Raw genomic sequence first — 22,995 nt, 5'->3', positions numbered from 1 at the left:
GGATGTTGGTAATGTCCCTCTAAGAGAAATGAAAGATTAACTACACTTTGTCAGCTGTTACAGTTTTACAACAACAACAAAAAAAAGAGGCTCTAGACATCCATTAACCGTGGCATCAGAGAGAGAGAGAGAGAGAGAGAGAGAGAGAGAGAGAGAGAGAGTAAAGTCTGCTTTACAGCTACTGCACTGAGGTTAGATCAGGACCCAAGCAAATGGACTATATGGCCTCAAAAGTCCTGAGTGTTTATTAATATATGTAGCAGATAGTTAGAAAATGTGCTCTTTGCACTGTATGCAATAATATTTCACTTAGTCAGTATTCGGTTGTCTTACATTTATTAATCTTTGGTTCTATTTTGTTTTGTTTTTTAAGATGTGCACCTTCATTTAGTAACTCCCCCCAAAGAGAAAAAAGTGAGTGAAGGAAAGAAAAAACATGATATATATATATATATATATATATATATATATATATATATATATATATATATATGTGTGTGTGTGTGTGTGTGTGTGTGTGTGTATATATAAAGAAAACTCTTTGAATGAGAAGGTGTGTCCAAACTTTTGGTCTGTACTGTGTGTATATATATATATATATATATATATATATATATATATATATATATATATATATACTGTATAGTAAAACTAAATTTCATTTCTACAGTTAAATTAAATAGTCAGAAAAGTAGAAGTCATAAATATTTAAATATTATTATTGCTCTTTCAGGCAGTACTTTTTTTTAAAAGAGTACTTTCATTTCTTGCGCTTAATAAACTGTGACTAAGCAGCAAATAGCCCATTACTCTAATAGAAGCCATGATGTAGAGAAAAGACATGTCAGATTTTGGCAGACTAGAATCCAAGATGGTAAGATAAGCAAGAGAATGCTATTGAGGAGTAAAACTGATAAGAAACCATCCTAATAAAACCACCCTCTTCCAAACAGAACTTCTGATTCTTTCTTTTCTTTTTTGTTTTCTTGCTTGCCTGCTTACTATTTTCTTTCTTTCAGGAGTCACCCGTAATAATTCCATTTTATTATGAATGCCATGCTGTTTAATCTTTTTTTTATAGAAAGTATTGTATTTTCATGATTCCTTGATGAATAGAAAGTTCAAAAGAACAAAATGTACTTGACAGAAATCTACAAGGTAATATAATTATTAATGCATGCTATAGCAGCTGTTACAGGCATTATACAGCAAAGCAGTTTGAGGCTTTGAAACAGAGCTGCAGGACACGCAGAAACTCTTTATTGAAAATACTTTCAATAGTACAGTTAAATCTTGATTGTTATTGAATGCATTTTAAATAACTACCAGAATGTGCTGGAGATTTTGTGTCTTTAAAAGAATAAATACACCTTCTCTGTTTGTTGTAGGTAATCAAAGACTTGAAGGCACCTTCCAGTGTGAAGAAGAGTGAAAAACATATGGCTTTTACCGTCAAATATCAGGCATGATGAATGGCCTACTCAAGGTTTGTTACTGTACACAGCAGCCTTTAAGTGCTGTCCACTGTCCACATCACTCAAACTGTGAATTTGATGTGTCAGAGTGGGACAGAAGAGGTGGTGGTTGGGTTTTCATTGTTATTAGAAGTCCGTCCTTGGGTCTGAGACATCCGTCACTACGTTGCTCGGCCAGCAGGAGACAGTTTTGAGGTATCATGGCAGTGCAAGGTAGCGCAATTAGTCTCAAGCAAAATGATTTTCATATGGTGTGTAGATGGTATTGATACAGCCTTGGACCAAAATTAAAGGAATGCATAATGTTGTTCCAAACCTGTAAGGTCTTTGTTCATCTTCAGTACACAAATTAAGATATTTTTGATGAAATCCAAGAACTTTCTGCTCCCCAATAGACAGCAATGCAACTGACATGTTCAAGGGCCAGAAAGGTAGTAAGGACATGGTTAAATGTGACATCAGTGGTTCAACCTTAATTTTATTAAGCTACGAGAATACTTTTTTTGCACAAAGCAAACAAAAATAATACCTCTCTTTAACAGTCACCACGGACCATATGTGAGAAAAAAAAGGTCAGATTTGCAATAAACAAATTTATTTTAAAATATAAAAAAAAAAAAAACACAAAGTATTTAAATAATATTTTTCTAAATAAAAAAGAATGCAGTTTTCTGGCAGATAAGAAATAATGGTAAAACTTCACATGAAGGTTCCGTTTGTTAACATTAGTTAAGTTATTTAACATTTATTAAAGTTATGTTTTTTTTACATTTTCTAATACATTATTAAAATAAAAATTGCATATGTTAATATTATCTAATAGACCTAAGCTAACATGAAATAACAATGAATATTTGTTTTATTTATTAACAGATTAATACATATTGTATAGCTCATTGTGCATTATAATGTTAGTTATTATGTTAATGTTCCTTTAGCTCAAGTGGTAGAGCATTGTTCTTTGAAGTGCAAGGTTAGGGGTTCGATTCCCCGGGAACACATGATAGCCTGAATGCACTGTAAGTTGCTTTGGATAAAAGCGTCTGCTAAATGCATAGTTTAAATTTAGTTATTTCATTAACAAATATAAGTAATGAGACCTTATCATAAAATGTAAACCGAAATATTTATAGCCAGCACTTTTTCACTCGCCATTGACTTTGGCCCATTGGACCCACACTGTGAATCCCACTCTCTGTGTATGTTTCTAATCAAAAAATATGACATACCAATTGTGAAAAGTGATTTGTACAAGGCAATGACTAGTAACAAATTATCATCACCTGCGATTGGGAGCGACAGTAAATATGGAAATTCTTCACTGGACGTTTTCGCTTCGAGTTTGCAGTTGCTGGTGTGATTAAAGTGAAAAATGAAAAAGATAATGGCTCAGACTGGTTCAGCTGTCTCATAGATTTGCTGTGAAATTGAAAACAGAACAGATGAGCAAATTCCTAATCAATTGCAAGAAATGATGTGTGAAAGAATGTGTTTGCAGTCTTCTCTCACAGACACTCGTCCCATTTCAATTTCCACCTCATTCCCTCTGTTTGGTCTTCACCTCTTTTCTCCTATGTGGGAGGAGAGCGAGGGAACAGGGCCTTGTGGAAAATATGAATCCTATTTTACTGAGATGCCTTACAGTAAAGTGGATTTCAGTTCCACAGCCAGGGTGCCTTTGATCTGTTCTGTCCATTCGTCTCATTGGCTTTTCTGCCGGCGGAGCTGAGCGGGGCTAAACTAGCCATGCTACAGTGACAGGATGCTCTCAGCAGGGGCTAAAGTGTCCTCATGCTCCCCGTACACACGTTCTTTCATTCACATGCCAGATACTTAGCAAATGAGAAAAACATACAGCTATTTGTTAGGCTTAATCTGGCACTGACTTTCATTCGGCTTCATGGGCACAAACTGAGTTGAAGGTGGATGGTAAGGCTATGGTTTGATTAGCTCTGTTCAGAAACCTAGTGAGATCCCTTTATAGGCAGCATTTTAAGACAACACCAATAGGGAAAACATGCCAAATTCTAATGCGGCACTTATGTATCCCATACTGAGAGCAAAATCCCATAATGGATTGTAGAAGTTTATTAAAAAATCAATCTGAGAAAAATTGTAAACAGTTTCTGCACAAAACCCAAATACTGTATCTGTTTGGAAGCATTTTATTTGAGATATTTGTTTTTATATTTTGAATAGCACATGCATGAATGTAAGAACTTCATTTTGATAATATTTTAAAAAGACACAATATATTTAATTTTAAGTATTGATTTATACATACATACACACAAAGGCATAGTTTTTGTCTCTATTTAAACATATTTTCTAAATAAAAGTATTGCTAAAAATAAACATAAATCTGTTGATTGTGAAAACCGTTACATTTAATAAGATAAGAAATCATAATAATATGGCTTGCAGGGGAACGATTATGATTCAGTTAGTTTCTGTATGAAATCAAAAATAATTAAATGTATTGATGAAATACATTTATTTTGTATTTAAGTAAATTCAGTTTATTAGTACAGAAATTTTACTATTCATCTAGCATACTTATGTATGACTGTCAAACAGGCATCTCTAAGTGTATTAGTTTCTTTGTGCAAAATGACTAATTTTTGACTAATGACTAGTTTATTTGATATATATAGCATATTTAAAATAGTATTAGAATTGTATTGTAAAATATTCTGTAATATAGTAATTTATACAATAATATTGAAATAATTTTAAAAGTATTTTGTAATATTGAAATTTCATTTGTAAGAGTCTATAAATGATATTAATTGTAATAATCAATCAAAGATAAATCCATTTTGACTGAAGTTGAGTATTCCATCTCATTTATCACCCAACAGGTGCTGTTTTGAGGAAACAGACCGTTCTTCATGGTCAGCTCTGGATCTCTGTCATCACCACGAAGGCCACTGGGCCCAGACACGTGCACCGGCTGACAAGTGTTCCACCTCTGCATAAGGACAGCCAGCTCTCATTCCTTTTGGAACACGAGCCCAGGGCTGACTTAATTGAAGTGGGCAGTGTTAGGACTGAATTCAACACACACTCACATTCATGAAGGTCCATGGAATCAGCCGACTAAGGGAAGACCAGCTGGCTAGATTCTTCATAAAAAAAGAGGTAAATAATTCAGCTTTAAAGAGAGAGTGTTCCTCAAATAATTTAAAAGGCTGTGGCTCAGCAGACTTCCAGTAGTATTTACTTTATTTGATTCCACATTACAAGTCACAATTCATTAGGAATCAACTGTTTTGAATGATCCAACAGAATAAAGCAAATCGACACACTCTTTCACATACACACACACACACACACTCACACGCACCTAAGTTTACACAGGGGTGGATTTAGTGATTTGGGGGCCCCAAGCAAAATACAGGAATGGGGCCCTATACAATTTCACACAATTACAACCTTGAGGTTCCTTTTGATTAAACCATTTTTAATTCCATGGTTTAATCATAAACATATCTAATTAATTGAATTCATAAAAACAACTTCATTTATTCATTTGTTTACAATAAAACAATACATTTTTGTACATTCAAAGTGCTACACAAAAGATGTTTACTGTGTAATGAGTAATGTCACAGGATTTGTCAAATATTGAATGAATAAATCAAATGCAATACAGTACACTTCAATCAAACCGTGATATAGACTAGTGTAAATATTAAATGCAAGAATACCATTTAAGCTACTACAGACAACAACCCCAAGTGTTACATGTGCTTCAATAGCAAATGAAAATCGCGTCTGCTCATTGTAATTCCATCGCTTTCCATGTTACACAGTAAATTCCATTTTTATGAATCGATTCCCAGGATTCTGTCGCCATTTTCTAAATCGCGGTAATCATACGGCCCTACTTTTGCTAAGAACCATGTAGTAAACGCAGATGCACAGATGGTTGTCGTAGTAATGAACTACAGAGCTACCACTTGTTCGTCCGCACAGAAAACACATCACGCATCACGCATATGAAATGCACTTTTGCCCAATGCGGTTTGCTTACCTTTGCCCAATAGTTAAGTCCACCTCTGAGTTTACATACCCAACGCAGAATGTGCAAAATGTTAATGTTTGAAACAAAATAAGAGATATCCTTTAAAAATGGATGTTATTTTTTTATTTAGTACTGTAATAAGCTATTTCACATGACAGATGTTTACATTTACTCCACAAGAAATAATAATACCAAATTGTAATATTCGGTGTCATTTACTGAATGATCCATGACTGTTTTTATATTTTGTGATGTTCATGAATCCCTTGTTGGTTCTGAGCAGTTCAACTGCCTGTTGTTCTTCAGAAAAATCCTCCAGTTCCTGCACATTCGTTGGTGTTCCAGCATCTTCTGCATATTTGGACCCTTACCAAAAGTGATTGTATGAATTTGAGATCCATATTTCTACACTGAGGACAACTGAGGCACTCATACACAGCTATTACAAAAAGTGGAAACATTAACTGATGCTCAAGAAGGTAACACAATGTATTAAGAGCTGGGGGATATAAACTTTTGAACAGGATGATGGCATGATGAGTGGCAATTGTTCTCATTTTGTTTAACTATCATATTTTTTCATTTAGTACTGGACTTCAGAAGCTACTTAAATATTTAATACTTGTACAAAATGAACACAATTTAACCTGATCATCCGATATAAAAAGTTTACTCCCACTGTTTCTTAATGCACTGTGTGGAAATCCAGGAATTATCAACAAAATTATGCAAAGTATTAAGATTCAAGGGTATGTAAACTTTTTAATGGGGTCATTTTTATAAATTCAGTTATTATTTTGTTTTGTGGGATATATGTAAACATCTGTTCTGTGAAATAGCTTATTCAGGACAGTACTAAATAAAAAATAACATGCAATTTCCATGATCTCTCTTATTTCATTTCAATTATTAAAATATTTCACATTCCCCAAGGGGTATGTAAACTTATGAGCACAACTCTCTCTCTCTCTACACACACACACACACACACACACACACACACACACATATATATATATATATATATATATATTTATATATATTTATATATAGTGTATATAAATCCAGATTTATCCGTTTTGGACCAGATTTTATCGCCAGGATTTTCCTGTTCTAGAAAGTGATCCAGTTGCTAAATCCAGAGTGAAAAATTAAATCCTCATCTTCTCATCCATCAAGCTGGGCTTCATTCATATTAATGTGTCCCACAGGGAGATCTACTCAACAGCCTCCTTCAGTTTGGGCATCTTGGCTGATTGGGATTCCATGTCCATATGCATTACATCCAATCTGTGTTGAAACTCAAGCATAGAATGTCTAAATTTGCTGGTCTGAGCCATCCCTCCACAGGCTTTAGAAAGCTGCTTGCACTGTTGATGCTGATTGTTTTGAGTGAAAACAGATGTGGTTTCTTCATTTCTCTCTTTCTTTTTCTCTCTCTGATGAGGCAGGCTTCGATCACAGGGCTCACAATATTGTCTTTCTCAAACATCCGGCTCTCCAGGAGGCCACATCTAACCAGGCCTCCTCTTCTGTCACCGCTCTATGTTGTAGAAAACATATGAAGTATAAACATAAAATAATGTTTTTGTTTTTCTCTCCAGTCCAATGAAGCAAGATTTCCAGAGTGACAAGGTTGACATGTTTGCCCCGTTGCAAAAACTAAATGCAACACCAAAGCAACCCCCCCCCAACCCCCTCCTCAATTACTGGCCAAGATTTTCACGTCTGATTATCTTCAGTTAGATCTGTTCAAATATGCTTGACGGATATCCAAACATTTATCACAAAGTCAAAAACTTACTTTGAATGCTTTTTTAAAAGTTCAAAAGTTTAAAAGTTTCAGTGTTTTTTTTTTAAACAAAAAGCATTAGATTTTTTTTCAAAAAACATTAAAGTCTTTGCAGTTACTTTTAATTTAATGTATTCTTATATAAATTGAGTGCAACCTTTTAGTGGGGATCGGCAGTGGCTCAGTGGTTCATGTAGGTTGTCTACAAACCGGAAGGTTGGTGGTTTGATCCCCGGCTCCACCTGACCAAGTGTCGAGGTGTCCTTGAGCAAGACACCTAACCCCAGCTGCTCCCGACAAGCTGGATGGCGCCTTGTATGGCAGACACCGCAGTAGGTGTGTGTGTGAATGGGTGAATGTGAGGCAAGTTGTAAAGCGCTTTGGATGGCCATGTGGTCTGTTGAAAGTGCTATATAAATGCAGTCCATTTACCATTTTATTCAAACAGGCAGGGTACAACACCAGCAAACAGTAATTTCCAGGGCAAAACAGAAGAGTAATCCAAAATGAGCAATGGTCAGGTCAGGCAGCAAGGAATCACAATAAACAGAGAAACAGTCCAAGGTCAAAAACAAGTTAAGGCAATGGCAATGGCAATGGCAATGGCAATAGAAACAAATGTTTAGTAGTGTCCGCTACCAGTTAAACAAGACTTCACAATGTATGAGTGTTTGTGTGCATCTTTTAAAGGGGTCATATGATGCCATTTAAAGTTTTCCTTTCTCTTTGAAGTGCTACAAGATGTTTGTGCATAGATAAGATCCCTGAAGCTGCAAAGACTAAAGTCTCCTAAATGCCTCCTAAAATGGCTTGTTTAAACATGCCCCCATATGTCAACGACACTGCGTGGGAAGATTTGCATAACACCGCCCAAATGTCTACACAAAGAATGAAGGCATAACTTTTATTCTCGCTGTAGTGTTGTAGTTGCTGCAATGTTGTAGAGACTGTTTTGTTGTGAAAGTGAAACTACTTTGTTTAGCCTTCCAAAAGAGAACGACATCTGCTTTGTCATGCCTCATCACATGTGGTTGCCACAAGCCTGCCAGCCACGCCATTCTCAAGTACGCCGTCCGTTCTTCATTCAAGCCCATCGTGTGACACTTTGTATGGCCTTCCAAAAGAGGACACAACTAGAAATCAATGGTTAAGTTATATTTAGACGCACTGTTCCAGAACAGTTCAACCCAAATATTCATATGTGTGCAGCGCATTTTATGGAGGACTGTTTCCTGATCCTGGGAGAGTAGACTACAATGCTGTATACACACAAAGCCTGTTTCTATAAAGTGGGGCAGTTACAACTTTGCAAGGACAGTCTGGCACTTCTGACTCACAACCTGTAAGTATGTTTTTTATATTTGAAGAATTTGCCACTGACAATTCAGACGGGAGTTTTGAGCAGTGTAGAGTATTGCTTGTTGTTTGACATTTCTCAGATCACAAATACAGACATGGATTTATGTCTACTTGGCACGATATGAAACACAACACATTAAAATACAGTATAAGTCATTATAATCGGTAATTATGTCCCCACTGGATGCAACAAATACCTCATTTATAATGGGTTTTATTGGTTTTGTCTCATTGTGCCAGAACCGGCAGAGACACGGCATCACAGTATGGTAAGGGGAGGTATTCGGCCAATCACAACACACTGGATAGCTGGCCAATAAGTGTACACCTCGCTTTTCAGAACGATGAGATTTGAAAAAATCTGTATGTTTCAAAAAGTCGGGGCATAGAGGAGCAACAATAATATACATGATTTGGTAAATAATGTGTTTTTTTTTTTGTTTGTTTGTTTTTTTTACCTTAAACCGCATGAACACATTATTACAATTATTACAATGTTCTTTTTAGCAACACCATATGACCATTTAAAGTCCTCCTGAATGCACTCAGCTGTGAGTGCAATCAGTTCCTAGGTGTGGTAAAACTATTTTTAATTGTAAAGGTACGGTATGGGGTGCCCTCTAGAAGAGCTCATTGGCACTCCAGCTGGACATTGTGACAGTATTACTTAAAAAAAAAAAAAACACTGGTACAGTATAGCTTTAAACAAAAACAACAATTACAATTGAGCTGTCTTTTTTTTAAATGCCTTGTACATGTTTTAGTCTGGCCTGGCTAAAATTTGTATTTTTGTGAAGTTGGACTTGGATCTAAATAATGTGATTGTAGTTCGACTGTATTTGAACGTGTCAACTAGACTACAACTGGTCAAAACACCCTGACAATAAGAAATACAAAATGTAGGCCTTGCACTGGCACACAACCAGAGATGTATAAAGTACTAGAGAACCATACTTGAGTAAAAGTACAAGTGCTCTATCAAAAAAGTGACTTGAGTAGAAGTAGAAGTGCTCTTTAAGCACCACACTTAAGTAAAAGTACTAAAGTATTCAACATTTTTTGTACTTAAGTATTGCAAGTAGTCTATTTTAAAATTTACTACTCAAGTACTGAAAGTAAAAGTAGAAGTATTGTGTTATGTAGCTATTAAAGAAAGTAGTCAAAAGTTTGAACATATTGTTTTTACTATTTCAAATGATTAACCTAAAGGACAATCACAATTCCTTTGACTGTAACTTCTTGTAAACAAAAAAAGGGTTACTAGGGTTAGTTAGCCCAATTTGCAAAATGATGTCATTAATAACTCACCCTCATGTTGTTTCAAACCCGTAAGACATCAGAGGGTCATTTAGAATTTTTTGAAGCATGGAAAATACATTTTGGTCCAAAAATAGCAAAAACTACGACTTTATTCAGCATTGTCTTCTCTTCAGTGTCTGTTGTAAGACAGTTAAAAACAAAGCAGTTTGTGATATCTGGTTCGCGAACGAATCATTCGATTTAACCGGATCTTTTTGAAACAGTCCACCAAATCGAACTGAATCGTTTTAAACGGTTCGCGTCTCCAATACGCATTAATCCACAGATGAATTAAGCTGTTAACTTGTTTAAAATGTCTGACACTCCCTCTGAGTTAAAACAAACCAATACCCCGGAGTAATTCATTGACTCAAACAGTACACTGAACTGATGTGAAGAGAGAACTGAAGATGAACACCGAGCCGAGCCAGATAATGACTCGTTCACGAGTCAAGAACCGTTTCTGTCAGACGCGTCCGATTCGTGAACCGAGGAGCTGATGATACTGCGCATGTGTGATTTAGCGTGAAGCAAACCGACACACAGAGCGTCTGGAACCGAACTGATTCTTTTGGTGATTGATTCTGAACTGATTCTAATGTTATGAGCCCATGTGCAGTCAACGCCAATGACGCCATTGCATCGAGCGCAAAAGAATCGGTGAACTGTTTTCTTCAACTGGTTTATTGAATCGAACTGTCAGAAAGAACTAACGTTACTGGTCATCCGAAAACCGATGCAACCGGTTCTTGACTCGTGAACGAGTCATTATCTGGCTCGGCTCGGTGTTCATTTCTCTCTTCACAGCAGTTCAGTCAGCACACGCAGTCTTCTTAATCGCTTGTTTCGCTCAATGATGTGCCAGCTTCATCAAACCTGCCATCTACAGTTCAGGCAGTGGTTTGTAATGGAATGATTCGTAACATTATTATAATTGTAACGAGTAACGATGCAGCACATAAAAAAAATATCGGAGTAAAAGTATTAAACTCAGCGAAAATATGTACCGAAGTAAAAGTGGAAGTAGGAGAAAAAAATAATACTCTAGTAAAGTACAGATACCGCCTTTTAGTACTTAAGTACAGTAGTGAAGTAGTTCTACTTCGTTACTATACATCTCTGCACACAACCCTTACTTTAACTTACTTTAGTTCTGCTCAAACATCATCATTTTCATTCTGTGTGGCTGCACTCAGAGAATCTTGTGTAATTTTGTCCATTTTCAACCCTCTTAAAATTCTTAAGATGAAAAATAATGTAATTTCAGGGGGTATCGAGAGTGATGACAAATAGCGGTCAACAATGCAACTTGGGTTGTTTTTCCTTTACTTTAGGGTACAAACTGTACAGAAAATGCCGGAGCATTGACTCTTTAATTAAATCCTTACATGATGTGGGTCATTCATGAAAGGTCAAAACGGCTAATGATGTCAACAAACCTCTTTAGATACTGAAATATCTCTAATGGACATTTCTGAAGAAAGACTGGAACGTGACAAGCCAAGAAATAAATATAATAATGCCAAAGTAAAAGAAGTTTGAAATCATACAGTATACATGAAGCAACAGAATGGTCATTTGTGATTGTTTACTGACCCTCTTTCTTTTGTCATGTTATGCAAACAGCAGATGGCACTGATGGATACTGTACCTACACAACCTTCAGGTGACATACGAGCATCCCTGCAGCCCTTGCTCATGGACATCTAAGAAACACCCATCTGGACACACAGGAAGTGAATTATTGACACAGTTTTTCTCTTTAAAAATCAGAGCAGAAAATGCCCAAAAATCCTTCTGGACCTAAAGATAAGCTGCAAGGTCAATCATGCACAATAACAAATGTGCTGAATGCTGAGTCATATGATAACTAACACAAAACCTAATTCCCTCCTCCATTTTCCTCTGCTGATGATGGATTGTTGAATGTGTCTTTTTTCTCTCTAACTGTCACGTTAAGCCTTTTTCCTGAATCATTTCTGGTTATTAAAGTGGCCCATTTGTCCTCTCCATTGGTGAGTGCGGTTACACGGCCAGTGACTGAAGTGCTCTTATGAACGGAGCGATGACTGGTCTGGGGTCAAGCCGGCCGTAAGCATCTCTGCTGGGCCGCTCCTCCCACTTGCCTTATTACGTTGTCAAGACAAGGCGATTTAGTTAATTGCCTCATTTGGAGGTTGAAATATTATGCAGCAAATGTACTCTGTTATGGCCATTTTTGAGTGCTTTTCCGGATTCATGGTTTCATGCGCAGGATTGATTTTCTTCTCTTTCATCTAACTTTTGCATAGGCCAGCTTGATTTTTGATGCACGTGTCTATTTAGATATTAGTTTTTTTTTTCATTCTTTTATTAAGAGTACTTCATAGCAGAGTATTTATATCCTGTTTTTGTGTTAAAGAAGAAATGCATTATGTTGCCTTTGTCCAAAATGACAAAAAAACATACTATGTCTATACATCTGGTTCATTCTTGTATATTCTAAGTCATATGTCTTAATAGGTCTTTGCTTGAGGTACAGACCAAACTTCATTATTATGAGTAATATATGGAAACTTCACCCAGTATGTACATTTATATAATAATACTTGCCGCCTGTTTTGGTGCATGTTAGACCCAGTTCCCATTCATGTTATTGACAAGGTAAATATACATTTACTCCCATGCTTCACATCACTGTAGTTTATATATATATATATATATATATATATATATATATATATATATATATATATATATATATATATATATATATATATCTTCTTAGTAATTAAAAAGCAGCTTGAATGGCACAAGCGTGTCTGATTTAATCATATCTTGAAATCTTCGGTTGCAAGGTGTAGACATGCAATTGCATTGCATGGACCTAAAACAAACAGAGAAACAGACATTACTGGAATTCAATTGTACACAAAGGTGCCACTTGGCATGAGAAAGTCTTGTTTTGGAAATCCATCCTGCAGTGCTCACTCTCGATAGCGTTCCAGTGGAAGAAAGCCAGGATTTCCTAATTCAAAGAGAATGGAGAGTTCTTAACAGATTGATCGGCAGCAGGGGACAGTCTATTCTTTAAATGACTGCTCGGAAGGGGGGGAAAGGTACTTCATGGATGTGTGTTTCTGAGAGGAGCCTCAAAGAAACCTTTTGTTTTGTCCTAGGTACATGTCAGGAGGAGAGAAGCTCTCTAAAGAGATCACGGCAGGCTGGCACAGCTCCCGTCATCATTCAGACAAACCATCTATCAGCTGTAGCTGTTCCTCATGGATCCCTTCTGCCTTGATATGCACATGGGTGAGTCTGAAAGGCTGCAATGTGTTAGACTGTTTTCCGATGGGCTTTTTATTGCACTTAATTATCCTGCCTACAGCATTCAGGGCTTTAAGGAATTTTCTCGGTTCGGTAGTTAAGCTCAATTGACAGCATTTTGTGGTGTGATGTTGGTTACCACAGAAATTAATTGTGACTTCTTTGAAAAAAAAAAAAGCAGAAATTTGGGTTACAGTGAGGCACTTATAATGAAAGTAATTGGGCCAAATCAGTAAAGAATAAAAAGACTATGTGTTCACATGATTTCAGTGTGGGGGAAAAAGCACAAAATTGTACAACTATATTGCTATGACAATGGATTGCTGCAAACCCTAAAACTACTATGTCTGCAACTTAACAAAGAAATTATAATTTTAGATTTCTGATCCTATTCACTTCCATTGTATGTTCCTTGCTGTAAACTTGGTTTTTGATATATTTGATTATACATTTTTTATTAATAAGGAAAATAAGGTAGCTGAAATTGCCAACTTTATGCCACAAATGCTTATGTTTGAACTTAATGTGTATGTAACGCAGAATATTTCCTTATTAGTAAGTTGCTTTATGCAACACTTATATTTATCCATTATAATCATAACATCTGCATTTAATTAAGTACTTTGTTGCACTCTAAATGTTTGGATGTTTGTGATAATTGCAGCTGGATTAAAGTGCTTCTTGGAAACCTTTTAAACCATTTGATAAACTGTACAGTACTCAAGCATTCAAGCGTAAAGCTGTGTCACAAGGCGATGATGTATTTTCCAGCAAGTGATTGTTGGCATATAAAGTTGGTTTATGCCACTGGATGGTGACTGAGCTGGTTTTTACTTGGACTTTAAAAAGGTCATTCTTCTGGCATACTAAATATTTCTGTGCAGGTTTCACTCCTGGCAGGAGCCCTGAATGCAATATCTTGGACTCGGCTGAGTAGCAAATATTAGTTGGCGAACCGCTGCTGCTCTTTTGAGCAATAAATGTATACTCTTATACATTTATGTGCCCTGGTTTGTCCTAATATAGCGTGTTTTGTATGTAGCCACCTAAATAACCACAGGTTTAACATTTCAAGCGTGGACAGGCTGATCCTCACTGTTTTTTGTAATGGCTGGACCGCAGGCCAGGCTGTTTGGCTCTGCTACCACTCTAAGGCCACGGATTTCATCCATTAGCACAAACAGAAAGAGAAAATAGAGAGAAAGGAAAATGCTGAATTCTATCTTAACACAAAAATATGAGTCTGACAGAGGTTTGGCAGGCTGTGGCTCTCATACTACTGGGAAGAGCCAGAGTGTTTGTTAAGAGAGACTGTTGAGTATTGATTTTGCAACAGGCCTGGCACAGCGCTTTGGAATGTAGGCCACTGCTGTTGCTAAAGCCAGAGATTGTTTTCTGTGAGGCGATAGTAGCTTCACACTTCACCCTAAACTGCTGTATGTCAGATGGACATAGCATTTGGACCTTTAAGAGGGAATGTTATGAATTGTGCATTGCAACGTAGAGATTCAAAACACAAGACAAGACAAAATGGTAATCTATTTCTATATTCCTGCTTACTTTCAAACTCACCCTGTTCTTTTCACACCCTCCAAATGCATCTTACTCATTCTAGCACCATTAGTGGTGTCACAAGGCACCCTTTGAGAGAGGAATGCTTCCTAACCTACCACTTTTTTCAGTTTTAACCATTACATTCAATTATCAATCAACATTTAGTTGAGTAGTATTTTTAGCATGGAGGGGAATTTGTTGGAGGGGCTAAATTGTATAGTGAGATGTGGACTGAAGTCTGTGTCAGATTACTGAAGCAGATAGATTTGGGTCGTCTTGCAACATTTCAGGTGCAAAAAACAACCACAAGTCCTTAGCTGAATAATTGACCAGACATGCATGTTGTGGGTGCAGTGATCCAATAAGAAAAACTATTATTTGTGGCCTATAGATACACATGTCAGTATATGCCAAAGTTCAGATGGATAGTGTGGGTGTGTGGGGGTTTATTTATCTATATTTTGGTGAAAAAATCATTCTGACATAAAAATAAACACAATACAGATACTATAATATTTAAAGAAGAAGCTAATTGCTGTACACTATCATACAAAAGATTGGGGAAGGGAAGATTTAAGACAAAAAGTTAAATAATTGTAAGTATTTAATAATATTATATATATTGCAAGAGTGCATTACATTGATCAAGTGATTACTGATCAGATAATTCTGAAAAAATTAAATGTATCATGGTTTCCATTGGTGCTTATAGTTTTCAAAACTGATGATAAGAAGATCCATTACAAATAATTTAACACCAATAGTAAATACTAATATTTATAATAATACAATAATAATATTTACAGTGCATGATTTCTAAAGGACCATTTGACACTGGACATTTTTGAAAATTCAGTTTTGACTTCACAGGAATAAATCACACTTCCTTAATAAATAAAACTGGACATTATAATATACACACTATATTACTGGTTTTATACTGTACATGTATTATAAAGCATATAAAATATTGTAAAGGTAAAATCAATTTTCCTTTGGTTCAGTCTATTATTGACAACAGAACTCCGTGGCATACCCTCGTTTAGACAGCAGGGCAATATAATTCATTCATATAATTATCAGCTCTTTTCATCATCCTCATTGGCTATCACATGTCGTGTGCTAAAGAATTAGCTGGCTATAATTTCACAAAGATTTCTTGATTGCAGTCTAGACCGGGCTTGACTTCGGTGTGCTTTGTCAGCTCATTTTCCTGTTTAGCAGCTCTCTAAATCTCTCCATCTGCCTCATAGCCACACAAATCCTGCTGTCTCATAAGTGACACAGTCGTCTGCCAACAGTATCAGATTGGCAACTACACAAAACCCCAGATGAAGGCCTGTGGAAGCTTTGCCACACCCTTGGACCTTTTCATGGCTTAGAAAGCAAGAAAGGTTGTCTCTCTGCCAGAGCTTGCAGAAAAGAATAGCTTCAAAAGCTTACCGTTTTTGTCGTAAATGCAGAGCAGATTTCGGCCTTATGTTTATGCCGTCGGGTGTAATCTAGGCCCTTTCTTTAAAAAAAAATCATTTAGGGGCTCCCTTGCCAGATCCAACATTAACCAGTTGATTTGTCTGCAGCATATTAGAACGATGTTCTTAATGGTTCCTTATAACGTCTCTATGAAATTCAGACAGTGTGCATTTCTATAGACTCAGAGATTGGATGTCTTGAAATGCATGCTGCAAAAGATGCATGAACAAATTATCACTACATCCTCTACCCTTGATCTCTCTGCCCCATGTGTCCCTTTTCAGTGCCATTCTCTTCCTCTCTCACCATCCTTCCTTCTCCCTGCATGTCTCAGGACGAGGCTCTATTGATCGTGGAAGTGTGTGACTGTAATAAACTTTGACAGCTCACCATGCAGGCTTTCACTGAGTGGGAGGAGAGAGTCATGCGGCCAATCCATGGGGCAGAAGATCACGCCAGCAAAGTCCAAACCATCCTTCATGCATGGGTGCTCAACCTCCACGCAGTCTAACTATACTGCAGAATGCATACTCTGATATCACCCAAACTTGGGCTATGAGTAGGTGACTATTACATAGTAAAGATCTTACAAGTTTGATATATGTTCATTTGATTTGTTGGATATTCAGAGATAGACGCTTTAGAATGTTATCTGCAAAGCTGCATTAGTTTTCTTAGCTATTCGCTTTGAGAACTTGAAGTATTTCTGTATGCCATGTGTAGATATTTAGAAATATTTAAAATGTATTGTATCAGTTGAAATTAGATAGTTATGTGTACAATTTAGATTACTGGTGTCATCTAACATTTAACACACTAAACTGACTCTACTGTTAAATTGTAGTTCACCCAAAAGTGAAATAAATTTCATCATTTACTTACCCTCACATCATTCCAAACCTGTATGAGTTTCTTTCTCATGTTGAACATACAAGAAGATACTTTGACTAATGCTGGTTATCAAACAGTTGATGGTCCCCATTGACTTCCATAGTATTTCTTTCCTTACTATTGAAGTCAGTGGGGACCAACAAATGTTTGGTTCTTAAAAATTCTCTCTTCAAAAGAGAGGTTTGGTATGACATGAGGGTCAGTAAATGATGACAACATTTTCATTTTTGCTTGAACTATTCAACTGTTTGTTCTTCATACTGTACATTAACATTTTCCAATTCCTCGAATGACACTACTGTTTAAAAGTTTGGGAAAGAAGGGGTTTTAAGTCATTATTAATTTTATTTAGCAATTATATATTCATTTAAAGTGACAGTAATATATTTGTTAGGTTTCCAAAGATTTACATTTCTAATAAATGCTGTACTTATGAGCCTTCTTTTTATCAGTTTTGTCATCTTTTTGTAATTTTTAATGCATTATAATTGTAAATAATATATATATATATATATATATATATATATATATATATATATATATATATATTTTTTTTTTAAATAGCCAAACTGTAATAAAATGTAACAATATTGCTGTTTTTGCTAAAAAAAAATGCAGCCGAGAAAGAAGAAAATTAGACTTCTTTCAAAAACATTAAAATATCTTACTGACCCCAAACTTTTAAACAGTAGAGTATTTTAATCAATGTAATAAATTTTGGACATTTTTTGTCTTTATTTTGATAAGGCATTTGGTTGACAGGAAGTGAAGGGGGGCAGGATAGGTTCACAAGCTTAGCCTTTGGCTAGCTTAATGCTTAGGCTGGTTGCTTAGCACAGAGCTAACTGCTGTTTTGATTAGAAAGTAAGAAAAGTGCTGTTCGTTCATCATGCACGACCCTAACAACTTCCAGCACCTGAACTAACCAACCAAACCTTGATCCCATAGTTCAAAAACACGTTTTCATTGTACAAGCTTTATTCCCACTTCAGATGTGGCTTTTGTCCCCCTCAAGCTGTAAGTAAAACTCCTCCTGTGTGTGTACACTGCGGTTGTCTTTACTATCATCAGAACATGCTTTAAATTCAGTGAGGTGGTGTTTAGCACTCTGTAGATTGCTCTTTTAAGGTTGTGTAAACTCTCTGGTTTGGCTTGGTACACCACACTCAGTGAGCACTTTTGCACCATGATTGCACGAGTGTGCTTGCTGCTTTCAGCCAAGACTAATGAACTGACTTCTTTGAGTATGTTCATCAGCCTCCCTATAAACCCCCTAAACCCTGTTTCCCATCCATTAGCTCCATTCAGCAACTAAATCATAATGATTTCCAAATGTGCTTTGTTTGAACGCATTCACTGGGTCTTCCAGAGTGGAATAGAAACTGTGGTATACCGCACAAAAATGTCCTATTTAAAGACAAGACGTAATATTATTCAAGGGGAATTGAAGACTGGCTTTTAACCACAGTGGTTGAAAATTTACTAATTTGAAACCAAACCAATCGACTGAAAATGTATATTTTTTTGTTTTTAATTCATAGCGTACGCTGTTTAATCAAATAAATCACAGTTATTCTTTGAATAATTAGACTGTGCGGCTAGCAGGGAAGGGAAACAGGAAGGGAAGGAGCAGTGCTTTCACCACATCAAAGTCGTCTGAGAGTGATTACTGTCTATGAAACAATAAATAATGAAACAGGATCTATCTACAGTTTACTTTAATGTTCCTGCATGATGTAATTTGAAATGAAGACAGTAAAATTATTATATTTTCTTTTTTTTTTTTTTTTTTTGGTAGTGCAGACATCTTTGTATTGATCACAGTGAACTAATGCAGCAGTGCTGCCAAATTTGAAAGGAAATTAAATTAGAGGCCAGTGCTTAATGCCAAATATATTATGTGGCCTGGTTTGAAATACATGCAGACTGAAGAAGAGGCCATTACATTTGAATTCAGTAATATATTTAAGAATAATCTTTTCAATAGTTACTTGCTGAACTATGTAGCTTATTTTATTCAAATTACTTGAAACACAAACATTAAACAAATATTTTGCATTCAATATAACTTAAAGGAAAACGCCATAGTTTTTCCATATTCCACTATGTTCTTCCCTCAACTTAGATGAGTTGATACGTACCTCTCCCGTCTCAGTGTGTGCGTTTAATCGCTGTTGCACATGACGCTACTATGCTAGCATTTAGCTTAGCACCATTAATTCCTTAGGATCCAAACAGGGATGAATTTTATAAGTTAGCAAAACACGTTAGTGCTTTCCCTATTTAAAGACAGTAACACAGTTACACGAGTAAGTATGGTGACACAAACTATACAGTGGTGATTTCCTAAGCGGAAAAAAATGGTGACTATGATGTATGGCGGAAGAGCACTTCGCAGCACTTCAACCTCGACGCAGTAATCATCACTGCTGGTGGTCGAAGGGCTGTCAAACAAATATATACTGTTTATATATATATATATATATAAACACACCCATGTAAATATTTAATATATGCAATATATATTTTATAGCTGACAAATGATTAATCGCATTAAAAAATGTGTTTACATAATATATGTGTGTATACTGTGTATACTTATTATGTATATATAAATAGAAACAATTGCATGCATATATATATATATATATATATATATATATATATATATATATATATAACGCATTTTAAAATGTTATGTTTATGTATTAAATATATTTATATGTAATATAAGAATATGAATATATAAATGTATAAATGTAAATGTTTTCAAAATATATACTGTATGTGTGTGTGTTTCATATATACATAAATATACACAACATGTATAATGTAAACAAGGACTTTAATTTTTGATGCGATTAATCGCGATTAATCGTTTGACTGCACCTGTGTGTGTGTGTGTGTGCTGTCATCAACACAATATATGGCTTTTGTTTTGGCTGGTTTTTTGCATCAAAACATTATTAATATATAGAAACAACAGGAAGCGACAACTCATTGATGTACAAATTGACATTTGTGTTTATGCTTGTGTCCAGTTGTATTCTGTAGTCTGGCTCTTCTCTCTTGAGGATTAAGACTCTGGGAGGCAGTGACCCTGTCATGTCTAATTCACACTCAGCTCTTGCCAAGTGCCATGACAGCAAGGACTGCTGGTCTCTGGGAAGGTTAGCTGGCTCAGTATTGCTGAGAATGGATATGGGAAGGAGGGAAACCACTGTAAGGGAAGAATGTAATGGCACATTCAGTGTTCTACAGTCAGAAAAGGGCATTTCAGACACTCGGCTCGTCCTGTCCAGTGGATGCAGTGTCTGCCCTTGAAATAGCATACTACTAAACAATACACATACAAATTTTGCAAGTATGTATATTAAACTTAAAGAAAAAAAGCAGATGTCTTAAGGTAATTTGTTAGTCTTAGCTGGTTAAAAAAAGAAATCTTAACCAATCTTAAGATGGCTTGCTAGTCATAGACAATCTCCCAAACTGACCAAGCTGGTCTTAAATTAGACAAAGCTGGACTATCTGGAAGCTAGCTGGGTTAAAACTAGCTTACAATTTTAGGCGTCATGTTGCATAGTCTTCAGTACCTCCAGTAGTTTTCAGCTGCTTGTTTGTCCACAAGTATACAGCTTTTACATTTGCTGATATATCGATCTGCAATTTTCCCTTGTAAATGTCTGAATGTGTGTCGGTTCTCCTCTACCATAATGCAATGCCAGCCCAAAAGTGGTTCAAATTACGTTCGGACTCTTTGTTGACTTTACTTAAAGCACAGTGGAAAATAGTGAGTTTTAGGTTATGCTGGTGTCTTTATTTTCATTTAGGGGTGTTTATTTCCAAAGCAAAGTTCTAGACAGCCAAGTCTTACACTGTTTCAGTAGCCTTTTGGTCTGACGTCTTTGAAATTCATAATGACGTGCATTTCTACTTTGTGACCTCTCATTTGTATTGTGCTTAAAGTTGTTGAAAGATTTTATCTACTGTGAAGAAATGTGTGTAGCTAAAATGGGCTGGTAAGCCTTGCCTCGTTAATGTTAAAACCAGTGTCTGTTAGCCCTGCAGGCACCCAGTGAAGACCACAGAGTGATTCTTCCCAAACTTGAATAAGCACATAGAGAGATATTGCCAAACAGAGCTCATGTGGTAAATTTGTGGCTCACTTATCACTTCATTACTTAGTGAGATTCAGGCATAAAGTTCTATATTAATCCCACTTTGTGAACAGAATCTTAACACTGAGTCTGGAGACTGTGCATGGCATCATGGGAAACTACAAGCTCTGACAAGATCAGTGGCAGCTACTGCCTTTCAAGAGTGGACAGATGTCAGTTATCAATGACAATGTATGTATTAAGATTAATTCAGTTTCTCGAGGAAAATAATCAACCAAGCTCATAACTTTACTATGCAATATACTGTATACAAATGGTAATTTGCATGAAACAAGATTATGAACATCAAACTAAATCAACATTGTCAGTGAGTTTGTTATTGGCTGTTTGTGGCAAAGCCATTTATAAGCATGTCCAATCATTGTATAAAGAATATACAAAAATGCATTCATTGAAAGAGACTGCTTAAAGACTTCCAGAGAAGCATAATGTATTTATGTATGTATATGTATTTGTACATTAGTTTTATTTTATTTTATATGCATTTCTGTAGAATTAATATATGAAAAAAAAATGTATATATATACAGGCATCCAGGCCCCTTGACCCACAAAAATGACAGAAGATGACGGGTTAGAGAAAATCGATCATAACTACCTCAGATCAATATTAATAATGGCGATGCTGTTGTCTGGCCCTGACCTAACAGAGACAAATGAGTAAAGACAAGGAATGGAAACAGAAGGAGGTTTGTTTTGAAGGGCCATCTCTTCACATCCAGCCCTGCTGAATCGAAACTGAACAGATCAGAGCATCATGAAATGTGTATACACAACAAATATTTAGCCAAAAAGTCAGCTTCAAGTTTCTTGTATATTTTATTTAAATCTTTTAGAATTGTTATAGACTATGGCCTGCTAAGATAAGCCATGTAATGCCTTTTTTCTCCACTGGAGGTGAGCTTTGACCACTGGGACTTATTCACAGAGAGATTGATCTGTTTTAAGGGCACTGTGTGCACAAAAATATAAGTATGAGAGAAAGCGTGTATTTTATGAGCTGTCTAGTCCTCATTTCACCATCTGCTTTCACTAAAGCAAGCACTTTTAACAAAAGTGAAATTGATCTTATTGTCTTCACTTTAGGTTTACATGTGACATGAAATCAGTATCAACACTTTTCTTTTTCTTGTTAATTTCTGATCTTTTTGTGCAATGCTTGTTGTTACAATATAAAACAATACATTGACTTGATTTTTATTAAAAGCAGTAACTTGATGCTTCTCTATAACTATTAACATTTTCATCTTTTTTACATCCCCTCCCTTTGACAACATTCAGTTCCTGATGAATAAAATCAAATCCGGTACTATTTTTAACAGCACTACAACAGAATGTGGAAGTCAAATGGGTTTATATACACATATACAGTATGTGTGTCTGTTTATACTGTGCATGTCTATTTATGACTACTTTAGTCATATATGCAAAATTGTAGCTTTTTGTAGATTTCTGCCTTGCAACTTTATTATCATTCTAAAAAAGATCAAACAAGAATAATTTAAAAGTGAAAAGAATGTGCTAGCTTGGAATTGTTGAGTGGAGAGACTTTGTGCTTCCAAATGAAGTTTCCCACTCAAAGCTGAACAGGAATGATTAGTCACCACTAGGTAATTAATCCCAAGACTCCCTTGTGTATGGG

At 35.9% G+C, this 22,995-nt stretch overlaps 1 protein-coding gene across 3 annotated transcripts in view; it reads left to right on the top strand.

Moving 5' to 3' along the window:
* The first annotated feature begins 12,969 nt into the window (after positions 1–12,969).
* Positions 12,970–22,995, top strand: part of rxraa (retinoid X receptor, alpha a) — a 150,043-nt gene continuing 140,017 nt past the window's right edge. The window contains exon 1 of one of the 3 annotated variants that reach the window (XM_026196295.1): positions 12,970–13,243. In XM_026196295.1, coding sequence (XP_026052080.1) covers positions 13,213–13,243 — 31 coding nt within the window. In that variant the 5' untranslated portion in view covers positions 12,970–13,212. The remainder of the gene's footprint in view (positions 13,244–22,995) is intronic. The other 2 variants (XM_026196292.1, XM_026196294.1) reach the window with 2 other exon arrangements.

This window comes from Carassius auratus, chromosome 21 (assembly GCF_003368295.1).
Source record: "Carassius auratus strain Wakin chromosome 21, ASM336829v1, whole genome shotgun sequence".
Classification (NCBI taxonomy): Eukaryota; Metazoa; Chordata; class Actinopteri; order Cypriniformes; family Cyprinidae; genus Carassius; species Carassius auratus.
This window is presented reverse-complemented; position numbering and strand designations above follow the sequence as displayed.